General features: G+C 37.7%; 1 protein-coding gene across 1 annotated transcript in view; it reads left to right on the forward strand.

Annotated features, from left to right (window-relative positions):
* LOC140230212 (protein Aster-B-like) overlaps positions 1 to 26,021 on the forward strand; it is a 97,542-nt gene that overhangs the window by 31,394 nt on the left and 40,127 nt on the right. Inside the window, exons 3-4 of the mRNA XM_072310392.1 lie at positions 1,857 to 1,901; positions 22,001 to 22,163. Of these exons, the coding sequence (XP_072166493.1) occupies positions 1,857 to 1,901; positions 22,001 to 22,163 (208 nt within the window). The remainder of the gene's footprint in view (positions 1 to 1,856; positions 1,902 to 22,000; positions 22,164 to 26,021) is intronic.

The following is a 26,021-nucleotide window of genomic DNA, read 5'->3' on the forward strand; positions in this document are numbered from 1 at the left end:
TCTGCTGCTTTGCTTTGTGAATGAACGCATAGCTGCGATCTGGCCTACACGCCATTGGTGGAATATATTATGATGGGATGTACAACCATATATCTGAGCAGTTTATAGTCCATATTAAAGAAGAGACTGATATGATTGACAATGGGCGGGGCATTGATTGTTCCTCATCAGTGCTAAGAGTCATCCTGTGGCTGTTCTTCAAGAAGTGATGTCATATCTGTTCTGAAATTCATCCAGCGATTTGGTGGTCATACAGTCGTATCTGTTGCAAAGGAGTCTTTAATGTGTTGTGACCATCATTTGAGCACTTACAGATTGTGAGATTCGGAAGCATTTTCTGCGAGTCATCAAATGGTATAACTGCATCCGTGACAGCATTGTGCATCATGCCCTGATCATCAGGATCAAAATGTTGCGTTTATTTGGATCTGGAATCATCCTCTTGCAACATTCAAATAGTATATCCTCCGCTGTGGCAGTTTGTGAATATACTTGCATCTATCTGATATTAAAGGCATACCAGATAGTCATTTACAATTAAATTGTACATACCCAACTGCTGCATTTTAGTATTCTGACAGTACTTATGATATTAGGCCTATGGTCTTGCTAGTCAAATTCTTTTCCAAGCCTTTCATGTCCAAAACACTTCACACACACAGAAGGACGTGACATTGTCCCTCAAATGATTATGAAAGAGAACTGAATGTGGAGTAAACATTTTGAAGAACTCACTTCCAAGAATATCCTTAGACTTTAAAGATTAAATACACTGATTGTATGAACTGTCCTCTCCCCCTCTCTCACTGTTTGAAATGACTAGTTTCTCCACCTCAACATCTTCAGTCATTCCATCTACACATCCCTGGTGTTCAGTTCAACTTGAGGGTTATGCAAGACATATCAGCTTACAAAGATGATTGACTTTGCAGTGGACGGGACTGAATTACAAAACAAAGGAAGCTCCAGTCTACGAGAAGCTACACTATACCCTCTCCTGTGGGAAGGCAAGCAACTGCTACCGGTATTTGAGGATTAGAAACCGAGCTGGTGATTTGCAAGGTTCTATTGAAAACTAGCCACTCCTTCGGAAGTACCATACATTTATTAAAACTCATTTACAAGCTGAAGAGGATGAAGAGAATGTAGTGGCCTAATGGTTCTGAGCCTTGCACAGTTTAGAGAGAGGTTTTCTCGGCCATCACATCGAGGAATGAAAAAGGGGCTACGACGAGCCAAGATACGGTAAGGCGCGGAGAAATCTCTCCCATAGGACTTCAGAGCATGCACAGGTGGCAGTGGTGTTCTCACAGTCTGCAAACATATCCAAGCAAGAAATCAGACTTCGAGAGTACTGAATTTACATTTTAGTTTGTTGAAAAGGAAATACCTGTTCCTGCTTTCTTGAGCCTGTTGGATCTTTCCGTTCAATTTCTTTGATGAAAAGGAAATCTTTGCTTTGGTCCTACATGGTATCGAAGCAACTTCTGGAGTGGGGCTGCTGTACATTTTCTGTGGTAATTTTTTTGTATAATTTGTTATTCAATGTAATCAGTTGGGCTACTCACACACACAAAAATGCCATGAATTTGCAATCCTTAAGGTTGTACTAAGTATGGATTTTTGTTGTTGTTGTTGTTGTTGTTTGTTTGTTTTTTGTTTTTTGTTTTTTGGGGTTTTTTTTTTTGGGGGGGGAGTGTTTTCCCATGGGCACAAACTTCAAGTTTCAATGCATGATTTTGATGCAGCTACGCTTTACATTGCGAGTTTTGTCATTTGTTTGTGATCAGGGGCATTCAAAAGTGTTTGGTGTTAAATCTCATGTGATTTTCTTTCTTTTTCTGCTTGAATTTCAGTTCCAAAGAGGATGACTCTGCCAAAAGTGAGCCAACAATACCCAGGTAAGTCAAGTGTGTCTGAAGGGATAAGGCTAGATGGTGTGTGTGTGTTGGGGGGGGGGGGAGGGGAGAGTTTATTTTAGGGAATAAATCACTAGTACACTGTAAGCCAATCAGAAAAGAAAAGTAGGAATAGAGGGAAGGGATTGGATAAGCAAGAAAGCTGTAGGCCTACATGGTTGTGCAATTGGATGCTGACATGAAAACAAAAAAACAAACAAACAAACAAAAAAAACCCCAAAAAATATATTAATAAAACAAAGTGACTAGAGATGGACATAACCAGGATTCCTTTATTGTGTGATTCTCTAGCAGTTTTAAGAAGCAAGTTTATTGGCCTTATCAATAACAGGTGCTTTGCTATAAAGCCTGGTGATTATTAAAGCACATCACAAGGACTGTCAAACCATATGAACTACCCTTCTCTACTAAACACGATATGTGACTCTGCACCACAAAACTAAAAAAAAAAAGTCGGCAGATATGGATTTTTAGTGGAGGGCAGATTCTAAAAGAGCAGACTCTAAGCTTAAAATGATGTATAACTCAATTGAAATGGACTCTCCTATAACTTATCTAAATGTTGGAAAGAAAGCACACACTCTGGAAAAGTGTGAACTGAGAAAAGAGGCTCTAAAGTAAAGAGTCTATTCAAGCACTTTATCTTTTCCAAGCCACGCTAGCTGTGCCATGAATGGGACAAAAAAACAGGCTGTTAACCACCGGAGTGATAACAATGAAGAGATTATCAGATTAAGCTTAAATTAGGCATGCCTTTTTAACACATTTTGTCCATGATTAATGACAACTTTCAAAGCGGTACTAGCATTATCCTTTCAAAACTTATTAGAGTTGAAAGTGAAGAGTGAACAGGATTTTTTAAGAAATGAAAAGTGGACTCTATTAGAAACATCTAATCACATTGTTCTACAATAAAGTGTTTGAGAAAAACTTCTAAAAACACAGTTTCCTGTTTGTTTTATGATCCCAAACTTTAACATAATATAGAAGAAGACTTGCTCTTTCAGAAAATACGAAAAACTCAAGATTGGCTAGGTTGACCCATTTCACCTATTTTGAGTCCTCTCACAAATTCACTGCGTGCGACTTTTTGTTCGTTTTGTGATGCACAGTCACATATATTATGCTAACTTACCTGTAAACAAATTAGCACTGGATTCAATCCTTTGCCCTCACACAAGATTTGCCCAAGATCGAAGCATTATACATGAATATTCAGCTTACGCGTCAAATGTACACCCATAGTCATATTGGAAGTCCTCGAGCCAATGGCTAAAAGGAAAAGAGAGGGGGAGAGAGAGAGAAGTACATTGATGGAGGAAAGAAAAAAAAAGAGGACATTTGATAAAAGGCAGTGATGACATTGATCAGCAGGCAACTTGAGGAGATGGTAGAAACATGTTAAATGTGGGGTATGAGTTTTCTTCAGTTTGTCTCCCTCTGTGCCAATGAAATTTGTATGATTGCAACTGCTGATCTACATTTTTAACCCGTTGAGGACGAGTCCCGAGTATACTCGGGCAGATGTCTATGGGAAATGCGTGTTGTAGCAAAATCAGTCCGTCTTCAACGGGTTAACAAACGTGTCAAAAAAAAAAAAAAAAAGGAATCGGTTGGAATCAAATCTGTCATCTACTTGTTTCTAGGTGGTGACACTATCACTAGGCTATCCCTTGGTTGCGGGCAGTGATGTGATGAACTTGGGACAAATACCCATACAAGCTCCAAAATTCTGACCTTGTTATGTTTAATAGTAGTGTATGAAAAGGCAAATAAGGCATATTATCTGAAAATGGTACAGGTTATTGTTAAAGTTTTGGTTGAGACTTAACTTCAGGTTTTTATCATTTTTTGGTGAGATAGTGAGAAACCTCTTATGAAATATGAAAGAGCATGGAATTCCATGAGGATTTCAACGTTTATTTGATGAAAATTGATTTTGAAATGGCCGAGATATCCATAAGAGAGTGATCCTAATAAAGTGTGGGACCCGCATTTTATTACGATCGTTTTGTTTTACTTTGTTTTTGGATGTTTCAGCTATTCCAATCCCGATTTTTATCAAATAAACCTTGAATTCCTCTTAAAATGGTATGCTCTGTACTATTTCATAAGTGTTTTCTTGGTATCTCGCAAAAAAGTTAAAGCCCAATTTTCATCTCCACCAATACTGTACCATCCCTTTAAAGATAATAAAAAGTTTTGGTACCTCAGAAGTTTCCCTGAATTTCCGTGTTTCAGGTTAAAGTACCTTTCAAATAACTAACACTGTGAGACTTACTCGCCCCAAAGTGCTCTCATTTCTTAGTAATCATGCAATTAACTGCGACCAGCAGCCCCATACGCATAGCGACCAGCAGCCCCATACGCATAGCGTAATGGGGCTTCGCATTGTAGCATTCAGGATCATGACAGATTTAGTATCGCGGATAAATATCAACTTAAAATCCAAAAATTCTTCAATTTGAAGACTTACCAATAAAGTTGAAGTCTTGAAAACAGGCTTCGGACAACGTTTGGTTCTGCCAATAGTCCCTTTCTGTTCGAATTGATGACTGAATGTGACTCTGTCGAGAGGACCTTGGGAGAGCAACATACACTGATTACTACGGCCAGCGCATACGCACACATCACATGCGAACAAATTTCAAATCCACGAACGGCTATTGTGTGTGCGCATGCGCTGGCCGTTAGCATTCAGCGTAGCTCTCCCAAGGTCCTCTCGACTGAGTCACATTCAGTCATCAATTCGAACAGAAAGGGACTATTGGCAGAACCAAACGTTGCCCGAAGCCTGTTTTCAAGACTTCAACTTATTGGTAAGCCTTCAAATTGAAGAATTTTTTGGATTTTAAGTTGATATTTACCCGCGATACTAAATTTGTCATGATCCTGTAAGCTACAATGCGAAGCCCCATTACGCTATGCGTATGGGGCTGCTGGTCGCAGTTAGCTACTCGGTATGCGTATGGGGCTGCACGCTGCTGGTCGCAGTTATCATGCAATAATGGTTTCGCACAATACGTGTACTACCTCGCCGCGTACGGCGGCTCTGGTACGAAACCACTATTGCATGATTACTAAGAAATGAGAGCACTTTGGGGCGAGTAAGTCTCACAGTGTTAGTTATATGAAAGGTACTTTAACCTGAAACACAAACTAAGACAAGGAAATTCAGGGAAACTTTTGAGGTAATACCAAAACTTTATATTATCTTTAAAGTAGAGAGGTGAAGATATGGGGTATGAGTTTTCTTCAATTTTCATTTGCACAGAGGGAGACAAATTGAAGAAAATTCACACCTCATATCTTCAATCTTCACCCCTCTGCTTAAAGGCAAAACATAGTTCTTTTCACCAGCAAAATTGTCAAATTTCGCTCCAAAATTTACACATAGCCTGAGAAATGTGTGGAATAATGCTGTAATAACAAGATATTCGATGGTTAACAACGAAAATGCGAAATAATAACCAAAAAGGTTCACCGAAGTCGCAGTCTCAGAACTTACCCGATCAGGGTAAGGCTAAACTCGGACTCGGGGACAACTCGGGCTCACTTTCACGGCGGACCGAGTTGTCCCTCTGGATTGTACAGTGTTGTACTATGGGAGCGCTTCTCTTTCTGGCTGGTCGCAGTTATGGGCCGAGTTGATACAACGCATGCATTTTGGCGCATCTTTGGCGCACCTACAAAATGAACGTGCACATATATATAGAATACATGGCAATCACAAACTGCGTATAAATTGTCTGAAATAGGGGCAAGTTGTCCCTGAGACCGAGTTAACCTGGATCCTTCTGGAATAACCGACTTATATTTTTTATCTTAAAATACTCCAAAACAACTCATCATCCCGGCAAATCGCGTCGGCCAGTTAAGTCTCTTGGTAGACTCTTTCAATATATATTGCAAGCAAATATGAAATGGTGCAAGACGGGTTCTCAAACCCTTACCAGAACTATGTTTTAACTTTAATAATCTCTTGCTTTCAAACACTTGTGTGGTGTGAAAAAAAAAAAGGACGAAAAAATGAATTGGGTGGAAAAAACAAAAACAAAAACTGCAACCACAGTTGCAGCATTTTAAGATTTTGTAATAACTTGTTTGTGTAATATGCAATGAATTTTCAAAAGGAAACAGATAGATGGATAAAAAGATAGAGCAAAGATAGGTAGATGAACAGTAGATAGAGAAAATAAGAACATTACCTCACAATGAAGGCTTTGATAAACTTCATAGGTCTCAGCGACAATGCCACAACAAAGTCCTTTTAAGTCTTGTTGGATTTCAGGAAGCAAATCTGATTTAGTGGGGGAAATCGTTATATTATCGAGTCTTGACGACACACATCAGTTCATTTTTTTTGCCAACATGCCTTTCATCCTTCGGGAGAATGAATAATGGCAAAGATTTGTGTTGTATGATCCTCACTGACAGCTGCTCATTTGGGGAAATCCCTCAGCTGTGCCATCATTAATGCCAGATCCTATCGCCTCCAAACAACACAACCGTATAGGGGAGTCTTGTGTAACCTTTCAACTGGGAATGCAATTCTTCAGAATGGGGGACCTTTTTCGTAGAGAGCATCTGATAATGCTATCTTAGCTTCCTATACTAGTTCCTTCCTCTCATTTATCAATGCACTGGGTCTTCAAATCATGGTGAAATATTTCATTGAGATCTTGTTATACATTTGTTCAAAAAAAGCATCATATCTTTGCAGAGTTGTGGGGAAATAAAACTGGGTCAGCTGAGGTCAGAGAGAGTTTATATGTCTTTCAAATCAACTGCTTTCATGTCATTTTACATTATTTTATTTGTGTGACTAGCTTTGCTGTATGACAACATGCATCACTTTTGAGCCCATTTTCCCACTAGACTTGTTTCTAGAGACAGTGTCTCAGCCTTTCTTCTAGTAAAGAACACTTTTAAGTTTTTAAAGGGGCATTCCGGACGATTTTCATAATTTCACATCATGTAGTACATAAATCAACAGCTTCATGTATAGATTTGTAGAATTTATTGTGATTCTTGAGAAGAGAAACAGTACTTTCAAAAACCTTAAACAAATTACACTGAACAAAGATGATGACATAGGAGCCTCACATATCTCAGAAATGTAGCAGTGTCATTCTATTACAATATCGCATGCTTGCAAGCTCACCTGTGTGTAATCTATGCATGCCTTCTTCTTTTGTGCTGTTTCCTTGAGCCACATCTCATGCATTCTTATGGTGAGGCTGCCATGTCATCATCCTTGTTCATTGCAATTTGTTATAAACTTCGAAAACATTCTTATTTTTCATCCCAATCATTATAAATCCTTAAACTCTGTACCCAGTATAACTAATTTATATATGTTCAAATGTAAAAATTTGAAAATCATCCGGAGGTCTCCTTTAATCATGATTAGTCATTCTATTCCAATCATTTCCATCTCATGAAATTGATATCAAAAAATTCCAGTTGTCCTCCCCAACCTTTTTTTTCTTTAAAATCAATATTTTGTATGATCTCTGAAACAGCTGCAAGAACATATGTTTATCATGAAAGCCCAAGAGTTTAGAAATGATAATTAAAAAAAAAGAAAAGAACCTACAAATTCATTTTCAAATCGATTGTATACAAGTGGCTGAATGCCACTTGTTACAGTGTTACTCTATGGAACTTCATCAGGAACTCGGTTGCTGCATAATTTACTTTATGAACATTGTAGCTTTCATTAAACCCAACATTTTGAAACCTTTTGCTTGCATTATTAGCAGAATGATATTCAGTTGAATTTCATATGAGTGAAATCAATATGTTGTTCATTTTATTATGTCAATCTATATGACAATTCACTATTAATTTACATCTTGTGTTGCCAAAAGTTTAGTAAAGAATCTCTACCCATACCTTCAATCACAAGCTACAATAACCTATCTGTTGCACAAAGGAGTATGTTGGAGAGTGTACTAAACGTAGATTGTTTTAATACTGTTTAAATTTGATGCTACAGAATCTGTTACCTAAATGATTGCCCACTTATCTGATGTAGCTATAGATAATGCTATGCCATCCCTCTCATATTCTTTCCACGTCCACAATATCCTCTCCCTTTCCCTGTAGACACAAATAATTTCTGACAACACAAAGCTACACCATGTAGGATTGGGCTTTGAATTTGATGATTCCGAGATATGATACATAATACACACTGTAGCATTCCAGACTTCATGTTATTTTATTATCAGAAAGTATGTGTCACACAACCGAAAATGTGACCAAATACATAAAAGTAGACTCCCCACCCATACTCTTTTCAGGTCTTCGGTCTCGCGCTTCATTTTGCCGGACCGCTTGACCGATCTCTCAAGCATCATGCGATGTTACTGAACATGTACAATGTATAAAAACATAAAGTCAAAGAGTGATCATAACTCAGATCTGTTGCAGGGGCAATGCAGATATACATGGAATCTTATAAGAATTTCCTTCCTGTATTTACATTACATGTGTCAGCAATTGTTTCACTCTCACTTTTTTCTCTATTTTTTTTTCTTTTTTTTTTTTTTGGGGGGGGGGGTGGGATAATGCTATGAATGTGCCAAAACTACTCCACCCATATTCTTTTAGTTGCTCACATCACATGCCTATGAAAAAGAGGTCTTTAACTGAGCTATATTTATGTAAACCTGCTATGTCCAGTAATAAAACAAGGAATTTTGTTCACACACACATCAGCTTGTCCTCTTTATACCCTCACTTTTGTATTTTATGAAAGTGATCCTAGTGATGTTGACAGGGCTTTACTTTTTGTTTCTTTTGCCTCCTTACATGTTGTTGTTGTTTAACCCATTGACAATTTGATTTTGTTACAATACGCATTTCCCATAGACACCTGCCCGGGTATACTCGAGACTAGTCTTCAACGGGTTAATGTCAGTATTAATGTCATTTATTATTTGGATTCTTCTCTGTGGTCATATGTTCTCATTAACGTAATCATGATTACCTCTGCCACGGAAGGGGAAGGTTAAAGGGGTGGTACAGTATTGGTGGAGATGAGAATTGGGCTTTCAACTTTTTGCGAGATACCAAGAAAACACTTATAATATAGTGCAGAGCATACCATTTTAAGAGGAATTCAAAGTTTATTTGATGAAAATCGGGTTTGTAATGACTGAAACATCCAAAAACAAAGTAAAATAAAGCAATCGTAATATTAAAGTGTGGGTCCCACACTTAATTAGAATCGCTCATTTTTGGATATCTCAGCCATTTCAAACCAATTTTCATGAAATAAACGTTGAATTCCTCATAGAATTACATGCTCTTTCATATTTCATAAGATGTTTCTCATCATCTCCCCAAAAAATGTTAGAAACCTGAAATTAGGTCTCAACCAAAACTACAATGTATACAGTCCCTTTAAAGTGATCATTGGCGTTGGTTTGCAAGATACTGTAAAACAAGGAATGTTCATGTGCATTTCAATTTCAGAAATTTTGCAAGAGCCAAGATTCGTGAAATTAAAATGCATATGAAAGTTCTTGTCTACACTATTGAAAATGCATTGAATGTTAGAGGCAACTCACAAAAATTTCATGCCACGAAAAAGGCCATCGGCTCCCATTCGCAAAAATTTCATGCCACAAAAATATCATGTTTTACAGTAACTCAAAAAGTTGTGATTAAACTTGAAGGAGAAGTTGTTAATGACATAAAGAACAGATGATTAGATTTTAGTAGTGATCCAGAAATTTTTATGGATTTTTGAAGGATTTTTATCGTTTTGCAGACGGGGTGAATAAACTTAAGAATTCAAGTTGTGCGTATTTGAGATTTGCATAACTATTTGCACTCTAAAGCACATGCTCAGTGTTTGCTATTAAAAACTGCATGGGGTCTCCATTAACCCGTTGAGGATGGACTGATTTTGCTACAATACAATGTATGTATTTCCCATAGACACCTGCTCAAGTATACTCAGGCCTCATCCTCAGCAGGTTAAACACCCATTTGGCCTTTAAAATACTGATATCAGAGTGGAGGCATGTTCATGTATTTCAGTTTTCAAGTTAGGCCTACTGTTTATATGACTTCATCTGTCTATGATTCAATCAAGAAGTGGGTTTTTGCGCATTGATATATTGTAGCTCCAAACAAAAACTATTTTTGTATTTATTTATTCATTTATTAAAGTCTTCTTTAAAAGCAGGGTAGTCCCATTCAGTGCCATAAAGGCCTGCTTTACAAGGGATCCCTGCTGTTATTCTTGTTCTAGTTCAGCTGTGCAGCATGATTACCTGTGAAATATTTCCATACTTGCATGAGCAGCTCATACACTCAGAAGAGTATATAACTTTTAAATGCATGGTGAAACTGACTGTAGTACCAGAGCCCTGTTTTATCAAAAGATGTAAATCGATTATAAATTTCCTTACTACACAGGCTGCTATAGACTTAGGCCAAAAAAAAAAAAAATTGTTGCATTGGCGTAACCCGCCCGACCCTAAAAATTCCGCCGACCCCATGTTTTTTTATTATTTTTTTTTGCTATCGATATCAAATATCTTGTTGATTGCGATCACGATCGCACAAACCCGGAAGTGGAAACGGCTCTGGGGATATCGGATGTACGAGGGAGAGATCTAGCATTCAGACTGCGATGTATTGTGCACAGTTTTGCCATAGGTTTCTTGTGTGGAGAACTTACACGAATCTGTATATGTGGGACTGTAATAGAGATCGCCGTGTGCGATGAAAAGATCGTACATATGGGTCAATTTGCATCTATCTTATCTAAGTCAAAATAGTAAAATATGAAGTGAAAACATTCAAGATAGGGATTTCAACATCTTTAGATTCTGTGAAGGGGTATAATTCCAGTAATATCGGCCTCATAAATGATTTGTAGAATAGATGAACACAGCACATTCGGTTCAGCAGTTGTAACTGTTTACTGAGCTGAGCACAAGTTTTACACGTAAAATGCAGGTAGCAAAAAAAAAAAAAAAAAAAAAAAAAAAAAAAAAAAAAATCCGCCCGACCGACCCTATTTGAAAATCTCATGTTACGCCAATGCAACAATTTTTTTTTTTTTGGCCTTACCATGTAGAAATCAACTATAATCAATTATAACTCTTCATAAAACAGGGCCTGGGTCTTTAAGATTGTTGAGAACAAGCAGATTCTGTTCTCGTACACTGGGGACCAGTCTTCAAAGTGAGATATTTTTTCCTTGAATAAGATTCTTCCTCATCCAAGATTTCCTCGAGTATTGAATACTTTAAAGGGGAATTCCAGGCGATTTTCATAATTTCACATCATGTAGTACATAAATCAACAACTATCTGTATTGATTTGTCGAATTTATTGTGGTGCTTGAGCAGAGAAACAATACTGAGAAAAACCTTACACAAATGACACCGAACAAGGATGATGACATAGAGGCTCACATATTTCAGAAATGTACAGTGTGATTCCATTACAATACCGCTTGCGTATGAGTTCACCTGTAGATATAATCATGCATGCCTTCTTCTTTTGTTCTGCTTCCTTGAGCCCCAACTCATGCATTCTTATGGTGACCCTGCCATGTCAACATCCTTGTTCATTGCAATTTGTTTAAAATTTTGAAAATATTCGTATTCTTCATCCCAATTATCATAAAAATTTCTGAAACTCTGTCCTCAGTATAACTAATTTATACTGTACGAGCTGAAATTTTCGCAGTGGTTTTATTTTTGCAAATTTCGCGAATCCTCTTTGAACCGCAAAAATAACAACACGCAAAAATAACAACGCGCGAATAACTAAGTTTAGTTAGACCCTCGCAACTGCAAAATTAACAACACGCGAAAATGTCATCCAAGTAGCAATTCGCAAAAATACCTGTGTTCGCGAAAATTTCAGCTTGTACAGTAGTTGTTCAAATGTAAATATCTGAAAATGATTCAGAGATCTCCTTTACTAGTGATGAATTATGCAAAACTGTGATATACTGTATCAAAAACTGCAGTTCACTGTACGAATTTTCTGGTAACATCTGATAGAAATTGGTACACCACACAAATTAATCTTATGTCCCTTTTTAAAACTTTTTTTTTGGTTGTTGTTGGAGAGACCTTCAAAATTTCAGTTGCCTAGCAACCAGCCAGTCAATTCTGAGCCCCATCTACATAAAATCAATCAATCTGAAATGGCATGCATTATTTATGGCTCAAATATTGCAAAATGTGTTGATTCCTTGTCAAATAGGTTTATGCTTGGGAGTGGTGAATAGCTTGCTATTCAATTCTGGTGAATTTACTGGTAAAAAAAATTGACTCTGTAGTGAGATAGAAAGGCTTACCATTACAATACTCGCCGCTTTGTCGGGTTTTGTCTAAGAAAGCGTTCTCTGTTTTTTTCCTAAATTAGTGGAGTACCCGATTAAGCGGAGAATACTGTACTAGTAAAATCAAGTTCGTAAGAGGACAATGTGTTACCTGTACATGTAAAGTGTACTCTCTTAATTTCTAGGACTTAAATTTTAAATCTTTCTTACGACTTAAAATATTTTAAGTCTTTAAGACTTATTTTAGGTGGCTTCGATTAAAAGTTGAGTGTCGAAGCTGTTCGCAATCTAAATCTAACAAGGACTTAAACTTTCAGCCAATCAGATGACTTGTAAATGACGTCATGCGCTATCTTGAACCGCCTAAAACCGGAATTGGCGCTGGCCGTCACTTTGCTTCATGCGATGCTAGCGATAGCGTAGTCATACACACACATATTGTACATTCAGTGCACAGTCGACGTCTACTACTAGTATACCATCGACCATTTACAAACAAACGCTATTGACTCGAACAGTTGAGTTGGTCTTGAAGGCAGAAGTCATGCAGGCCGGAGTTTTTTGAGGGCATGATCTGACGGAAGCTTGACCAAGTTGCTTAAAGGTGAGCATATTACTGTATGAATGCTTAAGAATGTGTTTGATAACTCTGGGACTCAGTAACCAAAGATAAAAGATGTTAAGATGTGCACTAACCGCCCTACATTTTTGGCGAGTTTGAGCCTTGCCGCTGTATACAGCGCTGTCCATCCCTTTGAAAGCGCCAGTGCTAACGTTAGCTGTTCATGGCTAATGTGTCTATCCAAACATTGTAGCAAGTTACATGTAGGCTAACGTTATACTAGTATTGTGGGGGCTCTATCTCGGCGAAACTGCAAGTACAAGTGTAACAGGGACTCTTATAAAGCGCCCATTCTACCTATAGACCTAAGTAAATGATTTACGATGTTGGTGTCTTGACTGAAAGGTAAAGCTATGGGCATATTAAACGACAGGCTACTGTAGCGTAGGCCTAACTCAACTGTCGTCTAACACTGTCTTGTCTTGTCTTGTCAGTAGGCTACTGCACCAACCGCCGCTGCTGGGCTATACACGTGCAGTCCCTCATGCATGCAGTTGCAGCACTTTAAAATCTCATTTTGGACAAACGAGATTTAAAGATATCAATATTTGTTGCAGATTTTATTTTATTATTTGACTGAGTAACAGTAACAAGTTAGTGTCAGTTCACCCCTTCCTACACTCTTGTAAGGTTTAATTTATCAATTTCTACGTAGAAAGGCACAGTTCTAGGCCTTATCATGCCCTATGCTGTGATAAAATGTAGGGCATATGCTGTTAGATGGGTTTTATTTTTAATGTTGTGTTTATAGGCCACCAATAGTACGTAGACCCTATGGGCACTAATAAAATAGAACTGCGACCAGCCCAAACACGAAGCCCCCTGAGGCTATGTGATGAGCGCACCAGGGTTTAGGGCGCCAATGTTGCAATGCCAGAGCAGTGGAGTCAAGCTCTGAACTGTAAAAACTTCTATCGCATGGGCCATATTGGCTGACATCACCAATTTCCATTGACTCCCATAAAATAGGGGGACTACAATTAATAAACAGTTTCTGTTCCATTGCATGACTAGGTCTACTGAGTCTGATGTCACAATAAACAATTACCTTTGGCGTGTGCACTCAACACTCTTACTATCAAGCGTGCATCATGTCACTCATTTTACTGGAATAATCAACTTCAATGCTACTTGCACTCGGCTGCGTACATGTGATTGTGCTACTGATTTGCATTCCATGAAAATACTTCTACTATTATTAATATCAACTCACTCGAACAAGTACAAAAGTCTGCAGCCCGTTTTGTCCTATGTGATTACAGCCCAACATCATCTTCCACAGCCCTAGTAACAGCACTCGGATGGGATAGCCTTCACTCTCGCCGCCTTCTTGCACAATGCACACTTTTTCACAAAATCCAACATCACCTGGTTGCCATGCCCCTCCCACCCGATATCACCCCAGCTAACTACATTGGAAGACAAGATCACCAACTCAAATACACAATCCCTAGATCCACCATTGACTCCCACAAGTATTCATTCTACCCAAGAGCCATAAGACTATGGAATCGCCTGCCGGGACCCGTAGTAAGCACCGCCAACCCAACATTATTCCAAGGAGCTGCTTTGCCCATCCTCAGGGCAATGCAGCCTCCTGCTGGATCAGCCACTGTGTAAGAGGATCGACGCTGTTTTTACTCGCACTGAGCACCTATACTCACATTTTATTGTATGATAGTGAGACATCTGTACATACACTGAATGACACCCCCTCATGACACACAGTTCGAGTTCATCCCAGTATAGCTTCATGTACAAGCTGCTTCAAGGGATTACTACATCAAGGTATCAAGGTATCAAGGTATTATTACTACCACTCAGTAGTAGGCCTGGACACCTAGGCCTTATGGTTGCCATTTCTGCACTGAATTCAAGACTCTTTCTTGAACTAGTACGTCTCTTAGTGTTATTGTTGAAGGCGTTGTATGAAACAAATAATGTATGGGATTAACTCGTGCAATGGAACAAGATTTTGCACCTGGATAAAGATATTCTACTCCAGTCTTTCTCTTTGTAGCATAATCAATGTGGTGATCTGTGTTTGAGTAGAAGGATCTAGACTTAAAAATTCTACAGATCTACACTTCTGGCCGAGATGTATGCTTTAAGCATCACATACACCAGTGAGAGAATGTAGTGAAGTTTTACAATATATGAGGCCTTTTTTTTTTATTTTTTACTTTTGATATTTTTTAAGATAAAGGGAATGCAAATTACCTGTTATTTGTATAATTTGTACTCCAAGAAGTACTCTGTCAGGACTATCCCTTCTTGGTGTTTAGATATGCAAGACATCCCTGGTATTTCTAAAAATTGATTTTAACGATAACATCTGAAACAAAAATCAGAGATATCGGTCTCATTTTTTCCTCCAGCATGAAATACAACCCTCGAGACCAATAAGAAATAATTAATTACATAAAAATCTAAAAATGTGGCTATGGCGACCGTTTATACCCCCGAAGCATATTTGTTTTCTTCCTTTTTTTTTTTGTCAAGCGTTTCTGTTTTTCATTTTCCACTTCCTTATCACTGATATTTCACAGTTTTTGTGTTTATTTTCAGATCAATGCGGACTTTGCCCAGTTGTACCGAGAAAAGTGCAGGAGATGGTGAACAGATGGGGGCCATTTTACGTCAATAGAATCTTGCACTTGCCAAGCGAAACTACCCTTAGTTGCAAGACATCGTAAGAAGAAGTGAAGACATGGATGGAGACAGTAAGTCCTTCCGCCAATCCTCATAGATCTTGTGGCATTGATTATAATTACTGGAACAATTTCTGTCCAAAGTGTAAGAGTAAAACCTACTCATTTGTTTATGCTTAATTGCTATTACACCTTTCAGGAAAGTGAATGTGTACGAGTTTGCTCTTCATAGACTGATATTGATAATAAGTCGAAAACTGAATGTTAGGGATTGTCAGAGCTTATACAATACGTCATATCTAATATGTTAAAGAGAATGTGTGAAATACTTAAAGTTGGAAAAAAAATATTTTGTATTGTGTTCCATTCTGTAGGAATTTTGTGGAATGTCACTACTTGCAGCGATGCTTCACAGACCCAACATCCCCATGTACAAGAAAGGGAGAGGACCTCTCATGCCCCCGAGGGATGCCCAGCAGTACCTGGTGCAGAATGACTATGTGCCTGTAAGTACAGTATATGCTTAATGTTTATAGACTTGAAATCAGTTTATGATCAAATCATTGAGCTTCCAATTTTGAGAATTATCAATATGCATGTTTCATTGGGCTTTTAAGTACCAGCTCATGTTTAGAGAAGAATATTTTAGCTTCGTATCTTACAAAGCAAGACTCGTGTAGAATCTGCAAGTACTCAGTAACAGGTGGAATTTAAAAATCTGAATTTCTCATGCTGTCGTGAGAAATGCAAAGTTTTCTTCTCTGATATATCAGTGTTTTTGAAGCGATTCTTCTCAAACAAACTTTAGAACATTCAGCAATGAGTATTGTGTAGGGGTATCTACCGTGTTTTGACAGTTTTCTTTTAAATTCATTAAATTACGGATTAGAAATGCATGCTGACTTCTATTGATTTGTAATAATATGTATATCAAATATCTTATGAGTCTGGAACATGTAAATATCAAGTAGGCCCCACCCCGATGATTGCAAAAAGTAATCTGATTTCTGGGAATTTTTTTCAAGGCTTTGAGGTTTACCAGATGAGACAAAATGTTTTAAAATAATATGTTCTGAAATATATCAGAAATATTTACTTGTACATCACAAACTAAAAGTTATGTGATGAATATTGTATTTAAGATCAATATGTAAAATTATATTTTAATATTTTTTCCCTCCAGAGTGCCCTCTCACTGAGAACTTAACTTCCCTCTATGTAATGCAAAGTTTATTTGATAATAATTGTAGTCTTTGTCATTTGCTCAAACGATTCAAGTGAAATTTAGTTCGAAGTATCAGTAGTGCTATACATTAATCTCTTTTCAGGTAGGAACCAATGTTCATGGCATTGCTAATGCAGAGACTCCAACCCCAGCCCCAAGCATCTTCTGATCTGGAGATTCTCCCACCTGAAAGCCCTAGCAAACGGGAAACGTCAAGTTGATCCGCGCCAAACGTATACATCACGAGCGAGAAGCGCGAAGTTCAGTGATGCTAAAGATGCCACCTTCAGCCAGCCCTGCTTAGTCAGATAAGGGAGTGACTAGACGTACATCCAGTATTTTCTCATCCTGGACGAGACCATACTAATTCCAGGCTGGAGATGACCAGAAGCAAGAATTTGACAGACTCTTTAAAGCCCACTGTGTCTTCATCGTCAAATATGCTTGGGTGCTTGAAGCATTCTTTGATTTTGTGGCGGCATATTCATGTACTACTACAATCCCAAGTGAGGGCTTCGTTCTGGGCATTAGCCACGAACTTCAAGAACACGTCAGTGTATGATGCTAGTAAGATTTTCCGACATTGTGCCACAAACTCATGCACACAAGAAGCATATCTGACTTGCCCTGATGTGCAGCAAAGTTTTCTTAATTTTCGGTGAATTCTTAAATCAAAGTAACACAGGTAAAATGCTGCAATATTTCCTTTGAAGATACTATCATGCATAATGTTTGACTCATGGATATTGAGTTATGTTATGTGTGCCTCACTTTTCCATTTATATTGAGCTACAAATCCATGCACACAAGAAGCATATCTGTCATGCCCTGGTTGTAGTAAAGTTTCCTTGTAATTTTTTTTGTGTGTGCATTTTTAAATGAAAATAACACAATAAGGAAAGTTCATGCCGCAATGTTACCTTTAGAGGTACTATCATGTATGTGTGTGCCTCACTTTTGCATTTGCATTGCTACGTGAACATTTAAACAATATTTCAAGTTTTTATACACGTCCATTTTCAATTCATTTATTGTTCATCTTTGGCTTGTTTTCTGTATATCATGTCTGGTTGATGATGAAAAAAAAAGTAATGCCAGATCCGCATTGATTTAAATTGAAAGAAGAAAGTTTAAGTTCCCCTGAACACTTTTGTAATTATTCAAAGATTACCTAATTTTCATCACTCCCACAGTGTTGTTGAGCCATTGTCCATCACATTTATTGAGCGCTGATTTGTTGCTATTTTCATTATGACGTTGTGGCTAAACACTTTAATATGAAACTCTCTATTTACTCTGAAATTTGGCACACCTGACCACTATGGTACGTAGATGTGCAAACTTAACCTTTTGTCATTGTTGATCTTTGTGTTGCCATGGTAACAACATAGTTTGAATGAAAATCGTACAAAAATATTTTGGATTCAGGTAACTCCCTCAGTCTTTGAGCATTTGGCTTGAAATTTGGCACATGCAACCATTGTAGTTCAGAAATATGCAAACTTCATATTTCATCATTGTTAAACAATGTGTTGCCATAGTAACGGTGCATTTTCAATGAAAATCATACAAACATCAGAGCATTTTGGCTTCAAATTTGGCACATGTTACCTCTGCATTACCTAGATGTGCAAAAAATCTTTTGTCAGTGTGGAAAATGTGTTGCCATGGTAACAGTATATTTTGCATGAAAATGATACAGTAATGTGAATTCAACTAAACCCCTCACCCTTTTAGCATTTAGCTTGAAATTTGGCACATATGACGGCTATGATATAGGGCCTTTAGTTGTGCAAACTTCATTTTTTTTTCTTAATGTCCAACATTGTGTTGCCATGGTTACACAATTTTTAGTAAAATTAAAAACCATAGAAATCGTCAGTTTATTTATCTTGCTCACTCAGTTTTTGAGCACTTGATTTGAGAGGTGGAACAGTGCATTGCCATGGTAATTTTTTTCTTTATTAAAAAGTAAGAAAAAATAATCCTGGTTGAGCTAATTCCCTCAGTTGTGGGTGGGGGTATATTAATCACAATGAGTGATAATTCTAGTTAAAAATTCAGATTGCATCACTTCAACATAGTGCTTTGTTACGAGATATGACATCAAAGTAATTAAGAAACTAGTGGTCCATCTCACTTGAACAGTCTCTTGAGATGGTTCCCTGTCATCAGTTGAGATGGATTCTTAAATATCAATAGATTAAGCAGGAATTTGTATATTCTTTTGTCAAACATTTTGTCTACCAAAATGCAGTATGGAAATGTACTTATGTAAATCCATTTCAGACAATCGATATTCAAGGAATTTTAGAAGTAAGTTTAGAATGTTAATTGTTATTTGAGCTTCTTAATGTTTTAAGGTGAATTTACTTCAGAGTTTACATAGATCTTGCTCCCTACTGTTGTATGTAATACAGTTTGGATTCAATTGTAAATTTTCTCTACGGAATAGTGGAAAAATTAGGAAAGTCTGGTAAGAAATAAGGAAATGTAACACGTTTTCAGAAAACATGAATATGCAAATACATGCAGGTGAAAAGTGTAAAAATATTTTGAAGGAATGACATCATCAATTCCCTCATTTGGACGTTCATAAAGACTGGACAAGATCTGTTTTCTGGAAATGTGTGAAATTGAAAAGAGGCATATCTTCCTTATTTCGTAGCTGATTTTCATAGTCTTTACACCATTCTGTGTAGGGAAATTTCTTCTCTTGATTACACTAATTTTGGCCTTTACTTCCCTCTTGATTAAATTTATACTATGCATCATTCCAAAAAATCAAATAATTCTTTAAATTGCATGCATGGGACGTACAAATCGTGTAAATCTAAACGTCAACTTAATGGAGGCTGTATTGTTTATTACACAGCATCATTTCTAAAATTTAATTTATTAGAATTCATTATGATATAATCTTATATTTGTTCATAGTTTCCATCTTACGACTTAACGATGCTCACCAGGGAAAGAAATACATAAAATGAAAGTGAATCGAGTCGTATGGAGTCATCTTGCAAGATTTAAAAAAAAAAAAACGTGAAAAAAGTAATCTATTTGGCAATGAAGGTTCCAGTCGTCTAGTAACTTGTTTACAGAACACAGTGAAAAAAGCATCAGTAACATGAATGTGAAGATGTGACCATCTGAGACTATTGCAAAATATGCTCTGTTTTCATCATGTCGTATTTCATTTTTTCTGGAGCCTACATGTGTATGACAATCATCTCTATATTTTGTAACTTATCGATGTTTGTGAAAAATGCATCAGTTTGATTTTGTTAAAATAAATAGACCTTTACATGTGAAGAAAGTGCATCAACTGGCTGTCATTTTCAGTAGTCTGATTTTAAATCCATGATGGATTTATTTGAAATAAATCCAAGGAAGGCTTAAAATAAGTCTTTTGTCGTTTAAATCCAAGCTGGATTTATTCTAAAAACAAGTCTAAGAAAGATTTAAATGTAATCTAATAAGACTTAAAAAATAAATCCTATAGACTTGAAATTTAAGTCGAACATAGACTTAAATTTTTAAATCCTAGCTAAGACTTACTTTTAAGTCCTAAGGTTCTGTCCGTATCTACAGTCCGCTAGGACTTAAAGAAATAAATCCTTAGGACTTAAAAATAAATCCTAGAAATTAAGAGAGTATGTCCATTACATACTTTATGTTTCCCCCTAGAGCTGGTTTTTACCATTCTGTTATCATCTTCATACATTCAGTGTATCTTTCTTCAAAATATTCAGCCATATATTTAGCCAAAATGTTCAGATTGTTTTCCTTTAATACTTCGCTTGAGATGGCCAGCTTTAGAGCAGAGCTCCTTACCACTCTCTGTAAAGCCAAATGAGATTCATGCTGTAATTCCATCCATAGTATAATCATGGACCCTACAGGGTCCATGGTATAATCTTATAATCATAAGCAGAATGGACTTTCCAAGAGATCCAGGTGTTTCACTTTTGCAAGAATTTCAGTTTCCATAGCATTGTCCATCAAGACAAATTATGAAATTGCCCTGGGTTAAGTCGTTGTGTAGTGTAGACTTGTGTATAAACTTAAATATGATTGATAGTCCCATTTGTGCAATCTGTCACGTCCTGCTGACATTTTGATTTCAGTAGCATCAGTCTGTTTTAATTAATCACGGTTTAACTTGTGGACGTTTGCATAGTTTTGATGGCCTTAAGCAATCTTTAGCATGCTCATTTGGGCATCATGTATAGTGTTTTTGTTTACGTATTTTTGTACTTGCTGTGATTAATGTCATTTTGATGTGTTTTGTTTTTGGGGGAACAGCAGTGCATTTGAGTACTAAGTAGGAGGGAAAGGTGTTCAAGTGTATTATTGTAACATATTCTTCACAATTGCATGTACACAAGATGATGTGTGGGTCGTTCAGTGCACAGGTAGTGTGGGTATGACTTTCATATTAATTGTAGGTCAATCATGGTAGTTTCATGATAGAAATGTAGTCACGAGAATATCTATCCTTATACCTTGTTGGCCTTGAGGAAGTCTGCCTATGTCGTTTGTTTGCCAAATCATGTGATTCTTCGCTTTCTCTGTCCTTCTCAGCCCCAGAATGGTTGGATGTGAAGGATTAGTTTCCTCTCTGTGAAGTAATTTAATATGACAGAGGAATTTCAGTTATTACAAATTTGCTACGCTTGTTTATCACCATGTGAATGCCATAGAGCAACTTACAAACATATTTTAACCCGTTGAGGACGGACTGATTTTGCTACAACAGGCATTTCCCATGGACACCTGCCCGATTATTATTGGGACTCATCCTCAACGGGTTAGAAGGACAGTGCTTGTATGCCACTCCCTGTTGAAGCTACAGGAGCTTCAGAAGAGAGCAAGCTATTAAAACAAACATGAATGTTATTTGGCATTTGATACTACCGGAATTAGACCTTAGCCACTTGTTCATCCAAACAATCTGGTTCACTCCCTTTAGCTTCTTGTTGTTCAATGCTCATTGCTAATCAGCCTTCCAGTTCTTGCTTTTTTCATCTCTCTGAGACTGGTCCCTGAAGCAACTGACATGAAGTATTCTGCCATGACCATGCTGAAAACTTTAATCACCAAAGGAGCATGTGTGTCTCTTTTTTGAAGTTTGGAGACTACTGTAGACCCTTCTTGCTCATCAATAGCATCACTTTGATGTCCTCAGGATTGGAGGACCTTGACTCAATGGAGTATCTAGATACCAATTTGGTGTTCCTGTATCTGATTGTTTTCCAGAGTCCCTTCGTCTTCTCCGGAGCCGATGCATCCCTCCCAGTCTGAGCCTGTCTTTCTCAAGCCGGGGGAGGCGGTGCCGTTCTCAGATTTCCAGACCCCAGGCCGCGACGACCGCTCGCCGAAATCAAGCAAGAAGAAGCAGAAATCGTCGCCATGGTACAGTGTAAGTAGCAAAAGCATTGTTTCTTTATTAGACACTTTCCCCAGCACACTATGGAAGGCAGCTAGACTATTTTTTTTTTTCATCGACAATATGTGTCTTTTACTCTATGGAAGGCACTGCCTTTAATGCCCCGACACTGTACAGGCATGCTAACATGGAAACATTAAACTGCGCATTACTTGAATATGAGACCATTCTGAAGCAAATAATTTTTACACAACAATGGATATATAATGTACTCTTAAATGAATCCCACAAGGATTGGAACAATCATCCCCCAGCATTCCCACTGATTCCCACTGATCAGTTGCTAGCCATCCCCTTTAATAAGGTTTGTTGACACCAGAATGCCCCCACCATAGGCCTGCAGCAGTGCCGGCTGATGAATTAAAGTGTCATTTCTGAGGTAGCCTCTGCAGACCCTCTTTTGTGGAGTTAGTGCCTCTCCCAGCTCATCCAGTGATATCAGGGGATTTCTGTTGGTGCTGTAATTTTAAGCTTTTCTTTTCACGTTTAATATTTTCGCAAATGAGGAGGTCCCAGACATTTTTGTAAGATGTTGTTTCATGATTTGACCCCAGCTATTGTACGTGCACTTGTAATTATGCTTGTCTGCTCACTCAGCTAGTGTATCAGGGGGTAACATATTTTTGTGTTTTTAAATTCATAATGCTATTGTGATTTGCAAAATTTGTGAAAATTAAACCCTCATAAAAATTGTAGTTACATAGCCTCCTTCTAGTTGGCACATATATTTTGCAGTTGATCTAGTACAGAGTCTAATTGGAATTGCAGTATACATCCAGTATGAGTAGAAACTGGACTACTTGTACTCGCCCTCAACAAGCTTTCACCTCGTGTGTATAGTAGAGTCTAGCATTAGCAGGCTCTTACTACTCAGCTTATGACCTATGAGTAGTCAAAATTAGTTAACAAGAGTTTCAAATTGAAAACGAGACTAAAAAAGGGGTGAAGAAATAGATTTTCAAGGGTTTCTCGTGTGCATGCTGTACCTTGCATCATCATTCAATGCAAGAAACAGTAGCAGTGCTGGTAGTGTGTTAAAGTCAAATCTTGCTAGAACATTTTGGCAGTAGGGTCTGATAATGAAGACTACTGGTGAGCTGACATCTCCGATTGAGGGCTAGTCTGGCATGTGGCATGTTAATTAACACCAAAATTAATATTGTGGTTGGGTCCTTGGCCCCTATAGGAAACATTTAGCAGGTTAGGGTGCAATCGGCGCGATGCAGTATGAACCACAATCAATAGACATCTGCAGGGGATAAAAATTCCAGTAGCGTCAACCTGCCATGTGTGGTGCCAAAGTAGGCGAGTATACCGGTAGCTGAGCACTTCAAACCCAGTGCAAGACAGTTGGTATTTGATTTGATAGCTTGAGTTTGATGTGGGGACTGCCGTTTTAAAAGACAGCTCTTGTTTGCATCAACCGGATGATCAAAATCACCATGGAGAGTTCACAAGGAGAGGAAATGGGGTCTGGAACTCAGGCATGCCATGTAAGTTCATTGTAGATGGGAGTTTTACATTTTAATAAGACTTGGAACCATGCAGATATTAGGGAGCTTTAGATTTTAGACGCGCGGACGTTCAAAGAGAAAAAAACATGATCTGAGTGTGCGCAGTAACTTGATCCGCGCTACTGCGCACGCTCAGATCGTGTTTTTATGCCTCCGCCACGTAGTGGTGCCGGAGGCATTATGTTTTCGGGTTGTCCGTCCGTCCGTCCGTACGTACGTCCGTACGTACGTCCGTCCGCTTTCGTTTACGCGATAACTTGAGTAATATTTACTGGAATTTTACCAAACTTGGTCCAAGTATGAAGTATGATGGGGCAATGATTTGATTAGATTTTGGGTGAAATTGGCAAAAGGTCAAAGGTCAAAGGTCAAGGTCAAATCATGAAATTTATCCGTTTACGCGATAACTCAAGACTGTATGGAGCAAATTTCACCAAACTTTGTTGGAGGATGATATATGATGGGACAATTACTTGATTAGTTTTTCAGTGAAATCGGACAGAGGTCAAAGGTCAAAGATCAAGGTCAAATCCTAAAATGTATCTGTTTACGTGATAACTCCAAACTGGATGAAGCAGCTTTCACCAAACTTGGTCCAAGGATGATGTATGATGGGAAAATTAGTTGAGTAGATTTTAGTGACATTGACATGAGGTCAAAGGTCAAAAGGTCAAGGTCAAATGCTAAAAATGTTGCTATTTCCCCCATATCTATGCAGTGCCCGCAGTTATTTTCTTGAAACTTAGTGTAGACATGTACTACTGCATAAAGATTCTCCAGAGAGAGTTTCATGTCATAAGGTCAAGGTCAAAAGGTCAAAGGTTAGGTGAAAATGTTGCAATATCGCATTTCTCACAAATGGTTCAATGTATCTTCATGGAACTTGGTACATATGCATGTACTGACTGGCAGGGATTATCTAGGGAATTTAGGGGTCATGGGTCAATAGTCAGGGGTCAAAGGTCAAGGTCAAGTCCTCAAAATGTTACTATTTCCCTCATATACTAGTATATGCAATAATTGCATTATTAGTTTTAAAATTTAATATCAATGCACATGTATTACTGAATGGAGATTCTCTTGGAAGTTTCCAGCCAGAAGGTCAAAGGTCAAAGGTTAAGGGTCAAAGGTTAGGTTTAAATGAAAAAAAAAAAAAGATATATTTTGTACTTTAATTACACTCTTCCTTCATACCTTGAAAATTATACTCAATGCATAAACTTATAATAAGGTCGGTCAGAAGTCAAGTAAAAATTTTCAATTCCCCAAATATGTGTACCTGTACTCTTTAATAGACAATTATAGCAAACCCAGTTCTTGGAAAGTGAACATTCAAGATATTTCTGATAAACCTGTTATTTCGATATTTTGCCAGTTATGTGAAACTGTCATCACACATTGTGAAGACATTGTACTATACACCTATTGGGAGAATCATGCATTATGGCGGAGGCATCAGTCGCCATAGCGACATTTCTAGTTTTCTCTTTGAACGTCCGCGCATCTAAAATCTAAAGCTCCCTATTAATAAGAGGTCAACCCTATGTTACTTCTATACAAGAGCTTCACAATTTTGTCCAGAGCTTTATCAGCGGCGACAGTATCCTTGCGGGAAATTTGCACGGTGCATTTCAGTGCCTGAAATATTTTGTGGGAGAAAAATTGTATTTACCCGAAAGAAAGAAATTATAAACTGTGACAGTGAAAGCATACAGTGATATCGTGGACTCTGAATCTTTTTGTGTTTGTCTGAATGAAGCGTTTTGCCACCCTCACCAGCTCAACAGCTTTCATGAAAAAGGCACACTTTATTCAGAGTCTGTCAATCAAACTCGTAGTCTTAGAGCATTCACAAAAAGCTGCTGAGGAGTCTGTCATATTTTTGTATTAATACTTAAATATCGTTGTATGGTTGTGCATTGAGCTGCACTGGTATGCAGAATGTACAGTCAAAGACTTCACCATAGTTCCACATTTCTTTTCTCTTTTTTGATGTATCGTCTCTTTCTATGTTTGCTGAGAAAGCTATTTAATCTACTCATTTTAATGATAAAAGTGCATTTGCAATGAATAGAGTGGAACCATGCTCTTGTAGACTGGTTTTCTCATATGGACAAATCTATGATTTGATTTCAATTAGATCTATCCTAAGGAAATACTGATGCAAACTACCTGTTCTAACAGGTCCTTTGGATTTCTTTAAAATGTGGTACTGCACGCTTTGCAAAATATTCCTTAGTATCTTGGTAGATTAATCCAGTAGTATACAATTATGTTATATTTTATGCTAATTTTACCACTTTCACAGATTTCATCC

The sequence above is a fragment of the Diadema setosum genome, chromosome 6, assembly GCF_964275005.1.
Source record: "Diadema setosum chromosome 6, eeDiaSeto1, whole genome shotgun sequence".
In the NCBI taxonomy this organism is placed as follows: Eukaryota; Metazoa; Echinodermata; class Echinoidea; order Diadematoida; family Diadematidae; genus Diadema; species Diadema setosum.